Source organism: Nicotiana tabacum, chromosome 7 (genome assembly GCF_000715075.1).
Source record: "Nicotiana tabacum cultivar K326 chromosome 7, ASM71507v2, whole genome shotgun sequence".
In the NCBI taxonomy this organism is placed as follows: domain Eukaryota; kingdom Viridiplantae; phylum Streptophyta; class Magnoliopsida; order Solanales; family Solanaceae; genus Nicotiana; species Nicotiana tabacum.
This window is the reverse complement of record NC_134086.1, coordinates 168,181,402-168,193,925: the sequence shown is the minus strand read 5'-3', so window position 1 is coordinate 168,193,925 and position 12,524 is coordinate 168,181,402. Positions and strand designations below refer to the sequence as shown.

The window sequence follows — 12,524 nt, the reverse complement described above, 5'->3', positions numbered from 1 at the left end:
TCGCAAGAATAATTAAAATCAATGGCGGATCCAATAATAGGTTCCATGGATTCAATTGAACTAAGTATTTGGATGGAACACTGTATGTATTCGCAAAAATGTATGGATAGAGACACAAAAACATTTCAAAACCTACTCTGAGAATCCACATCATCTTAATTGTGATCGGCCACTTATAAAATATAAAAATTCCTCTGGTCACGAGAAGAGGAGATAGCTTTCACGTACCAAAGTAAGTTTGCATGGTTGGTATATTTCAAAATCGTCACCAACATCCAAATTCATTTAAGATTGTTTTGAAGAAAGAAAATATACATAAACGTCACTCTCGACCACCAAATATGATAATACAGGTGGAAAATAAAACAAAGGTAACAAAGATGACATCAAAGTTGAGGAGTACTATTTTTCTCATAGCCTTGTTGTATAATAGTGAACCATTCCATGTTGTTTTTCTTGTGCAATTACTGGTCAAGCTTGCTTCCAGCAACATCAACAACAAATCTGTACCTCACATCATTTTTCTCCAACCTCTCCATTGCAGTGTTGATATAATCCATTTTCACTATCTCAATCTGTGAAGTCACACCTTTCTCTTTGCAGAAGTCTAGCATTTCCTCTGTTTCCTTCATGCTACCAATAAAGCTTCCAGTGATGCTCTTTCTCCCTGGTCATAACAATAAAGTTTAAAGTCATGTAAATAAAAGTATAAAAAAATATGATTTTTTTTTACTTTTAGCCCGCACCAGAAACTATTTACATTCCGTAACCGAAAAAGTGTATACCAAATAATACTATTTTTCAGATTAACATATCCGACTAATAAAAAGTTACCTATTGTGTTATGTGTACATCAACTTAGTTTTTTTTTTTTTCATATACCAACTTAGCTTGATGGTGTACAAAAAACTTACACACTGACTGTGCTTAAACTATCTAAATTAATACTACTAATAAAAGGTTGCATTAAACAAATGTTATCAAATCAATTAACTTTAATACGTGTATGGTCACTGTTGTTATAGCAGTCCATTATTGCAGACATGGTTCCTTAAATAACACAACCCTACAAGCCTAGAATTTGTCTATATATTAATTCTGCTCATAACATTATTATGCCGCAAAAATAGACAATGGCACCTACATATTTCAATAAATCATGTCTTTCATTGACTAAAATGACCACTCTTCCAATCCCTTTGTTCTATCTTTTTTCATATATAGACAAATTCTACGTTTAAACTTTCAATCGACTTTTCAAAGCAAGTACTAGAAACCCTAGTAGTTCGGCCCTTTCCCAGACCCCATATAGCGGGAGCTTAGTACACCGTGCTGCCCTTTTTATCAGAGCAAGTACTAACACAATATGTTGTTAGAAACCAATTTTAATTTGTCGTAATAATGCATTTTGTCTGAACATGTTATACTGTCAGCGTAAATAAATTAAATGACTTACCGAGCATAACCATGGGAGAGATAAATTGCAAGGGGGTGTTGATAACTCCGATCAAGATAAGTTTGCCATCAATTTTAAGCAAAGAAAGATAAAGTTCAAGAGGATGGCCAACAGGGACAGTATCAATAATATAGTCAAGTGAATCAGCAGCTTCTTGCATTTTATCAGTGTCTGAACTAACAAGATAATCATCTGCACCAAGATGTTCCAATGCCTCTTGTCTCTTCTTATTTGAAGAACTAATGACAGTAACATGATGTCCCATTGCCTTTGCTATTTTCACTCCCATATGTCCAACTCCTCCTAATCCCAAAATTCCTCCTCTAAATCCACTCTGATTAAAACCAAAATGGTTCAATGGACTGTATACTGTTATGCCAGCACATAATAGAGGTGCTGCTTGTTCTGGTGCCATACCCTCTGGAATTTTCACCACAAAGCTATAAACAAGGCAAAAATAAACATTCAGTCCATTGTTGATCTTTTAATTCAAAAAATGTGAATTAACCACTTTAATTATATGGTTTCTTGAAGATAGCCTTGGCATAACGGGTAAAGTTGATGCCATGTGACCAAGAAGTCACGGGTTTGAGCAGTGAAGAAATGCAGGGTAAGGCTATGTATAATAGACCCTTGTGGTCAGCCCTTTCCCGAACCCCGCGTATAACGGGAGCTTAGTGCATTGGACCGCCCTTTTTAATGATATGATTTCTTCATCGTCCTAGTAACATTATCCTGAGTCAATACCCAATGGATTTAAAAAAGAGTTAACAAATACACTGACAGTGTAAAAATTATTTTGTACTATCTTATCATCTAAAATATAGTTGTTGCTCAGTCCACAATAAGTGAAACTAATTACCTCAAAAATAAGGCAAGCAACCTATTACGACATATTACCTAAAAAAAAACCTATTACGACATGGCAGTTATACGCAATTTTATGTATTGTACTATGTTGACTACCTTTCTTTTTTCTAGTTATAACTTTGTAAGTTGACACGTAAAATTATTCTGATTAGAGCAGGTTATTTACTGCATTGTCATGTTACCAAATTAGGATTAATATAAACAATTATACGTGGTTATAGATCATCTTAACCTAATGGTATTAAAAAATTTACATTGTCACTGCATATTAGTTAAAATCTTATTTTATAAACAACTATGTTTAGATATAACATAATAGGGCAACCCAGCCCAGTGCACGAGGTCCAGGTAAAGGTTGAACCACAAAGATTTATTGTATGCAGTCTATCCTACATTTCTATAGGAGGTTATTTTTACGGCTCGAACCCGTAATCTCCTAGTCATATGACAACAACTTTACCAATTACGCCAAAACTTCCCTTATTAGATATAACTTAATACTTCGATCTGTCAGCATATAATATAGTTGAAAAAAATAAAGTCCGTAAGTGAAAGAAAGGTACTTGTCTATATATGGAGGGGTAGAGACTTACTTTTGATCAACAACCATAGAATTAGCAAAACCACCTTGGGTGGGTTTGCCATCAGTGTAGACATCATTGCAATTCCAAATCTTCTTGTTGCAATATTGCTCTATTTCTCTCTTGCAAGGGCCACAGTTCCTACAACTTCCAACGAGTAATCCAACTCCAACTGTGTCCCCCACTTTGAATTTTGACACATCTGCTCCTACCTCCACTACTTTTCCCACCACTTCATGTCTACATCATTCACCACAAATATAAAGTTACAAAGGGATAAAAAACAAAAAAGGGATATTGCACTTTCGATTTTGATAATTGTGATAACTAAATAAAAAAGTGTGTTTTAGTCCCTTATGATTATAGGGGTAACAAATTGGGTGTCTTGTTGGATATGGGCGGGTTGAAAACGAATGAAATATTCAATCCGGTTGATATTTAATACGGATAGAAAATGAGTTAATCGGCAGATAATATGTATATTCATATTATCCACAGCTTCTTGAATATGATTACTTTTAAGAAAATCCCAAACTTCCAAAAACCTTAATTGAGCATTTGTAAATGTAAAAGTTAAATTCATTGGTTATTTATTTTTTAGTGAATAATATGAATGAATAATTATTATATTTATCCATTTTGTCACCCTGAATTAGAACTCTAGTATCCTTAGGGAGTAACAACACAAATTTAACATAATTCATGATTGATTAACTATGTGAAGATTCACAAGCAGAGGCGTGATCAAAAGTCTAATTCGAATTAAATTGAAGACTAAATGTACTTAGCCAAATATTACGAGGGTTAAAATCAGAACTTATCAATCATTTTAGGGACTAAAAGTAAAAATTTATCTAACAATCTTAGCATTGGATAAAACGTAAGTGTCACCAACAACTTTTACTAATCAAATGAAAGAAGTAAACTTAGTCGTACGTTATTACGTGTTTGCTTTGACATTTATAGGCCACTAAAATACGTGTCTGCCACAATTAAACAATTCAGTAATATTATTCGTTTAATAAAGGAAGGAAAAAAAAAGACATTTGGAATAATAAATCAAATCCGAACCACTAACAGTTGCTAATTTATTAGGTCTCCGAGGATAGTGAACTGGTATTAAAAAAGGCACAAGGACCACTACATTTCTCTTGATTTATTCTGTGGCTAAGGAAAAAACTGAAATTGACATCAAACAAAGATTCAAAGGGCACCATTGCAGTAGGAGAATTTTAATTTTTAAAAGCGTGTAAAGATTTTTACGCTATCGTATCACTTAAAATATAGCTACAAGTATTCACCATAAGTGAAATTAGCAATCTAAAAAGTTCTGCAACAACCCGCTAAAACAAGTTAAATTATCGTTGAAAAAATTACTGTTAAACTGTATTTTCTCTTCTAATTAATCAATTTTCCTCCATCATTAGGGGATCAATAGTGATCCTCGTTTTGACCACAAAATTTGAACTCTCAAATTATCTGATGTAGGTACTGAGAAATCCTCACTGGTCTCATGATAGTCATGATCCTCATTTTGTCCACAAAACTTGAACTCTCAAATTATCTTTTATATATATATATAGAGAGAGAGAAAAAACAGGGAAAATAGAGAGGGAAGAGCAAATACCCAGGAACCAGAGGGTAGTTGGACATGCCAAGATCATTTTTAACTTGGTGAAGATCACTGTGGCAAAGTCCACAATACAAAACTTTGACTTGCACATCTTCAGGTCCTGTGTTTCTGGACATGATTTAAAAAAAAAACAAGGTTCATAACTCATCTTAAAATTGGTAGAATAGTTATTATAAGAATGTAGTTGAGGTGATGCGAACACCACAATTATAGAAAGAACTAATGTAACGTACCTGAGAGTATAGGTATAAGGTGAAAGTAGACCAGAAGGGTCTCTAGCAGCCCAACCAATAGCTGATTTTTCAACATCCAAGCTACCCATGGTTTTCTTTTAACTTAAAATCTACAAGGAAAACACTATTGTTTCAGAGCAGAAAAAATGAAAACACAGTTCAAGGGAAAGAGAAAGAAATAGTGGTGAGCTATTTTAGTATTGTTTGGTTAATAACACCACATATATATAGTTTCAAGAAGGGGAAGACAGAGCTTAGGTGGCGTTTTTTTCTAGAATTTACAATAGTTGATTTTTTGCTCAGTAGCTAAGATATTGACATCAAGTTCTATAATTAAATTGAGTAGATGCTTATATTATATTTCCAACCAATAGGTGAATAATAAGGTAAAATTGCAATCACTACATTAATCGACATGTTGTACAAATTAAATGACACTTGCATCTTGAGATGGGAGCAGGAAAAAAAAAAAGAATAGATACAGCTTGGAAAATATCCTTTAAATATGTTAATACTAACCAAATTGTAAGTGTTAAATAGTTTTTTAATTCTTATAATACACAATATACGTACAATAAACGAATATACCGTTTGGCAAACTACTCACTGTTTGTTAAGAGAATTAATAATTTGGGCTCATTAATAGCAGTGGCGGAACCATGATTTTCATTAAGGAGTTCAAAATATAAAGAAATAAACTCACCAAGAAACCAAGAGTGTCAATACATAATATATATTCATATTTAAGAAAAATTTATCTAACTGCATAATGTGATTTTCCAACTAAGGGGAATGCATGTGGCGGCCACTGATTAATAGAACCTCAATAAAGAATAATGCGAAGACAGCTAAATAAATAAATCTTAAAGAAAAAAGTATTTGTTTGAGCTTTTTTTTTGTTAGAATTTCAAATCAATTTCTCAGGAACTTTTATAAACTGAGTAAATTAAACCATCGTTAATAATACTAAGAATATGCCGTAAAATCTGATCATATGTTTTGCTTTCTTGATACAACAACTTTAATTTATCGTTTTTCTTTTCCCTTAAACATTTTAAAAGCACATTCAGTTCATTTGTTATTTAATTTGTTAGGAGAACTACTGACTGTAAAACAGAAAAGATTCAGAAACATTGTTGTTCTTCATCTTCTATAGTTTTTAAATAACTTGTAATCAACAAAATTATTATATTTTTAATTTTACATCCCTTACGACAGATTTCCGCCCTGTTCTCTCCTATCTTATTCTTCCCCCAACCATTTTTCCCTTTCACCAGCTTTTATATTTATTTTGAAAATTATAGAAATGTACGCAGAGTCTCAATTTTTTTTATTTTTTTTTGGTATTTGTTTCTGTCTTCTTATCAGTGGCAGAAGTAGGATATTTTTTACGGGTTTAACCGAACTCATAACTCTTGCATAAATTCTGTATTTATATTAAAAAATCTAATAAATTTATATTAATATATAATTGTGAACTCAATAATTAAGATATACTATGGGTTCGCCGTCAAATTCAAAACCCACAAATTTAAAAACCTAGTTCTGCCTTTCCTACGCGAGATACTTTCCAATGATGACCAATTATCTTTATCACATGCCTTAATGATTTATGTGAATGATATAACTTCCTAAAAGAAAGAATTGTTCTGGACAGCAGTTTGGGTCCCCCGGGGTTAGGTAGAAGTATGCGTCACTAGATCGTCATCTTTTTAGGTAAGGTATTATTATTATTTTTTTAAATATTCTTTTGATTTTGTTGAGGTTTTGAACTTTTAAAAGTTAGGTAATATAGGTAGAAGAAACTAGATTGCTTGTGCAAAAGAAGGTAAAGAAACAAATTAACCAGGCTTTGGATCCAAACAATGTATTTTACAAATCATTTCACGTGCTTATAAGTTGGAACCATGCAAAATTGTTGGTTCCTACTAAATTTACGATATTCTTATTTATTCGAACGTTTTTTATTCAATAAAATTCTTGTTTTTAGAATTTATTTGGTTGATTGTGCTGTTAAACTGATACTTCATGAGCAGAGGCGGATCTAGGATTTGAGACTTATGGGTTCCTACCGTAATTTTAGATTAATATGCAATAATAATTGGGTTCACAGTTAAATATTTATAAATATTTAATAAATTTCTTAATATAAATATAGGGTCTACGCAAAAGTTACTGAATTCCCGGGAACTCGTATTGTATGCTCTAGATCCGCCCCCGTTCATGAGAGTAGGTTTTGCATTTAATCAAATGCCCACCGCACCCATTCATTTAGGGGGCGGGAGGAGACCTGAACCACTTCGTTGAAAAATTACATTATATATATAAGCAAAATCTATTTTTTTTATCTCTATATATTATGTTTTGAATTCCTTGTTAATAGTCCCAAAGCATTGCTTAGTGGTCAAGGGGTATTGTAATATAAAATAGTATAGCACATGTATTAGTTAGTTAGTCACGTGTCTTTTTCTGTTAGATGACAGCCGCGCCTAATGAGCTGTCAATTAGTTAGTTGGTTAACTTAAATATAGTTATAGCACATGATATCGTTCTCATGTTAATTTTCATGTTTAGGCTAATTCGTAGCTAATTTAGAATGCTCAACTCTAAGAGTTTAAGTGTTTGGCTCTTAATTCGTCGAATTATAATAACCCAACAAATCTCTCTTATTCTACTTGAAATATCAAGACCTATTTCAGTATCCCAACTCACTGCTATCAAAATTACATTGATTTTTTTCTGGCATATACAGAATATATATAAGTTTATACCCTAAGCCTATAGTACCGATTCATGAAAATTTTCATGAATTCCATTAATTCATTAATTTTAATTGTTCAACTAATTCTCAACCCCATCTCTATAGCCATGGAATTTATGAATCGAATCTATGAATTAAGTTCCAAAAATTTACCTACCTTGTTCCCCTTCTCTGTAAATCCCTTTGTTAGAACAAAGTAAACCCACTTTGTCGTTGCTTTTGATCGCCTCTATCCGTTTTGCTTCTGCCGAGCTTGAGCTTGGTCCGTATTTGTTTTTGAAGGCTCAAAGCTATGTTTCTTTTTAACACAACCTTTGCTGCTTTTCCCCTTTTTTCCGTTTTGTTGTTTCTAACCCTTTTTCACTGAATGGGCTTCGTGCCCTTTTAATTCTTATTCTTAAACTTTTTCCTTTTTTTTTTGTTTTGTTTGTTATTTTGCTAGGTTTTGTTTCTTTTCCTTTTTGGACAGATTGGGCTTCGACCCTTTTTTTTGAATTCCTTATCTTTTTTTTAGCTAGTTTCTTATATTATTATTATTTTGCTAATGACCAATACACCCTTATTAAAATATAGGGTATTACATCCTCTTCTCCTTATAAAATTCGGTTTCCGAATTTAACTCAAGTACATACCTGTAAACTGAAACAAATGAGGATACTTCACTTGCATATCTTTTTCTACCTTCCAAGTAGCTTCTTCAATGGTATGATTTCTCCATAAAATTTTAACGAACACAATTTTTTTTGACCGTATCTTTCTTACTTGTCTATTAACAATTGCCGCAAGCTCCTCCTCGTAAGACAACTTCTCATCAAACGGTATAGTTGGTGCTTCAAGCACTTGAGATGAGTCTGATATACATTTTCTTAGCATTGAGACATGAAACACTGGATGAATAAAGGACAACTCGGGAGGAAGTGCCAAACGATAAGCCACAGCTCCCACTCGATCTAGTATCTCATACGGTCCTATAAACCTGGGGCTCAGCTTGCCTCTTTTCCCAAACCGCATCACACCTTTCATAGGAGAGACTCGTAGGAACACTTTGTCTCCAATTGTGAACACTAAATCTCTTCTCCTCTTATCAGCATAAGACTTTTGTTTGCTTTGAGCTGTAAGCAATCTCTGTCTGATCAACTGGACTTTGTCCATGCTTCTTGTACTAAGTCGGGTCCTAATAAGTTAGTCTCACCAGCTTCAAACCATCCGATAGGAGAACGACATCTTTTACCATACAATGCTTCGTTCGGTGCCATTTGAATACTGGACTGGAAGCTATTATTGTAAGCAAATTCAGCTAATGGTAGGTAAGTGTCCCAACTACCTCCAAACTCAAGAATGCAAGATCTCAACATATCCTCCAAGATCTGAATAGTACGTTCAGACTGCCCGTCTGTTTGTGGATGAAATGCAGTGCTAAGATTTACTCGTGTACCCAATGCTTCTTGAAAAGATTTCCAAAAGCATGAAGTGAACTGTGATCAGCTATCAGGGATGATGGATACTAGAACTCCTTGAAGTCGTACAATTTCGTTCATAAATATCTATGCATACCTCACTCCACCATATGTAGTCTTCACTAGCAAAAAGTGTGCTGATTTCGTGAGTCGATCTACAATCACCCATACATAGTAATAACCTCTAAGGGTTCGTGGTAACCTAGTGACAAAATCCATAGTAATTCTTTCCCATTTCCACTCGAAAATCTCAATTTGTTGTAATAGTCCTGCGGGTCGCTGATGCTCAGCCTTGACCCGCTGACAAGTCAAACAACTAGAAACAAAGTTAGAAACATCTTTCTTCATACCTTCCCACCAATAAAATTACTTCAGGTCATGGTATATTTTTGTGGATCTAGGATGTATAGTGTATTTAGTGTTGTGAGCTTCTTTAAGAATAGCATGTCTCAACTCATCTACGTCTGCTACACATAGCTTGTCACCCATTCGAAGAACACCATCACTTTCAACAATCATATCCTTGCTTTTACCAGCTAAGGCCTCATCCCTGTATTTGCGTAATCGTTCATCCTCATATTGGGTGGCCTTAATGCGCTCAACTAATTAAGACTTAGCCTGAGCACAAGCCAACAATGCCTCTGAGTTTCCGACACTAAATTTGATACCTGTATCTTCTAGTCTCTGAATATCTTTGGCCAAAAGTCTCTTTGCTTGAGGACAAGCAAAGGCTTAAGTTTGGGGGAGTTGATAACTTAGGATTTTTACGTGTTTATGCCCCTACTTGCCTATGCTTTGAGTATAAATTGATACAAAATAGTCCCAAAATGCTCACAAGTTGTGCTCGATTGCAGGTTTGATCGACAAAGTGACGAAATGTCAAAGATCGGCTAAAAAAGGAGTGAAACCTACTCAAGTATCAAAGACCAAGAGAATTGAAGAAGAAAGGGCCTAGTGCGGACCGCGTACCAGTGACCGCGGCCGCACTAGGAGGTTCAGAGACATGACATGTGAGCACATGATTTTTGCCTTACGAAAACTACTCCAAAATAAATCAAAAAATAAAATAAATTTCTTTTACTGTGTAATTTTTGAATTTTGCGTGATGCTAAATAATTGTGTTATATCCGTAAATGTTTACTATGTCTTAATAAAATGAAAATAAAATAAAATACATATTGCATGCATATAGGATTTAATTATGCATTTAAAAGATAATTTAAATAAAATCACAAAAATATGCATTGGTTCTATTTCAAATGTTTCACTGTGTGATTGATGTTTTGTCTATGTGTTAAATAATTGTTATAGAGTAATTAATATATTTTTGTGAAGTTAAAATTATATTATAGTTAATATTATTGTAATGATAATTTTGTTTTTATTTTTAATTAGGATTTTATTAATTAATAAAATCAATAAATAAAAAATATACAAGTTGTAAAGATTGGACCTGGATTAAAATCCAGGCCCAAATCAATTTACCCCCCCTGTCAGCCCAATCCAAACAGCCTGTCCGGTCCAATTCAAAGCCAGAACCAAACGACGTCGTTTGGTCACCTCTCATCAAGGGCCGTTGGATTAAATCCAACCAACGGCCAAGATTTCATCACCCTAACCCAAGACCCTTACCCGATCCAATACCCGGTTCAACCCGTCCCCCTAACTTAAACCAAACGACACCGTTTGGTTAAGTGAATAGATCTCAGCCATCCATCCTGCCTAATCCAACGGTCAATATCCACCCACCATTCCCCTATATAAACCCATAATCCTTTACCCGGCCCCCTAACTGAACACCCCCCTCTCCGTTCCTGTTCATCATCGTTCCAAACAGACCCCTAACCCTAGCCGCCCCTATTCCCCTTCGCCTGAAACCCGGCGGCATCAACGCCGCCGGTCACCAACTTAACACCCTAGGACCTCCTGAACATCCCCTACACGAATCCGACCTTAGTTTCCTTCGAATCAGGCCCCAACTCTTCGAATCTTAAATCGAAGGTTGGCCTGAAAACCTGATCTTCTCCGATGGCTTCCAAAATAACACCACAACTTCCCCTAGATACCCTCATCACGGATCTGTTAGTTGCATGGTTCGAATCATACTGGAACTACTCGAATCTTCATTTGAAGATTCGAGTACCACCTGACATTATCCAAACTTACTTCAAACTCACACCAGTTACCCCCTGGCCTCCCTCGTGCCTAGAACATCTTTGGTTTCCCTCGAATCTGACCAGAAATGGTTAAATCCCAAATCGAACCTTCAGAAATCCTAAATTTTCCAAGAGTGGAATCTTTTTCACTTCAGACAAAGATTGAGGTTTAATTGACCTTAGTCAAAGAAAATACTTCGACTAAGGTCTGTTTGATTTCAAACAAAGTCCAAATCCAAGTTGAGTTCGAGTCGGAATAAAATTGAAGATTCAAAGGTATTTTTTCTATTATTTTGTGTATTCTACATGTATTGTTGTTTGTCTTAATAGCTTGTTAATTTTTCATGATTTTATTTGATTAATTCTGTCACCTTTGTCTCATGCCCGTCTATATGGTCAAATATGAAACTGTTTCAGTTGGTTGTGATTGTTCATAATGTAAGTAATCGACTCGATTAAGTTCGTCGATTAGTTATATTATGAATTCTCACTTATGATAATGCTAATAAAAAACAGTCTGCTTCTATTGTTTTAGACCAATTATGGACAATTGTTGTAGATAATCAGTTTAAATCAATACTCGTCAGTTAAATCATCCTTGTTTACATTTCAATGAGTCTGTCAAAATGAATGCTGTGTATATGATTGATTTCTGAACCAGTAAGTTTCAGGGCATTGTCAGCATACTGACAATGCCCCTGCATTTATGTTGATCTGAATTTCAATTCAATTTTTTTGGTTCTGTTAAGCTCTGCATAGTGTTAATGTGTTTGTATGCAAGTTCAGCTGCTCAATCTGAATTTAGCTTGTCCATTAGTTATTAGACATTGAGTTTGTTGGGTTAATTAACTAACAATGAAAGGACAGAATGTTATTTGATTTAGGAATTGGTTGTTAGCTGCTAAACAAGTTTAATTCAGATAACTTGGACAGTAATTACAGTAGGTCAGGAGCATTTCTGGGAATGAAACAGTAAAAACAGGGTGTTAGTGCTAGTGTATTATAATGTAATGTTAATGGCTATATTTAAGTAATAAAGGGGGAACAAGGGATAATGGGGCTGCTGAAAAACAGGATAAATAACACTTAGTTTTAAAATATTCAAAAGTAGTTCTAATGGAAAAACTTTCTGATTTTTAAAGGGATAAAGGGTCCATCCAACACTAATTAGTATAGAACCAGCCCTGTATAAATACAGGAGCTGGACAGACAGTTGAGGAGGAGAAGTTTTTTCAGAATAGGAGGAAGTTTTTTTTAGAGAGAGGAAAATCAGTTTTCAGAGGGAATTTACTCAGATTTTAAGGACTGAGATTTTGAAGAAAAGAAAAGAACTCAGATTTTTTTTAAGAAAAGGAAAGAGAGGAAGAAAACAGAAAA

At 34.3% G+C, this 12,524-nt stretch overlaps 1 protein-coding gene across 1 annotated transcript; it reads right to left on the bottom strand.

Moving 5' to 3' along the window:
- Positions 1-225: 225 nt before the first annotated feature.
- LOC107816761 (probable cinnamyl alcohol dehydrogenase 2) lies at positions 226-4,953 on the bottom strand. Its single transcript, NM_001325984.1, is given in 5 exon segments — positions 226-667; positions 1,457-1,896; positions 2,920-3,147; positions 4,535-4,648; positions 4,774-4,953. Coding segments are annotated over 5 exon segments (1,074 nt in total). The 5' UTR covers positions 4,863-4,953; the 3' UTR covers positions 226-464.
- Between the last annotated feature and the right edge of the window lie 7,571 nt (positions 4,954-12,524).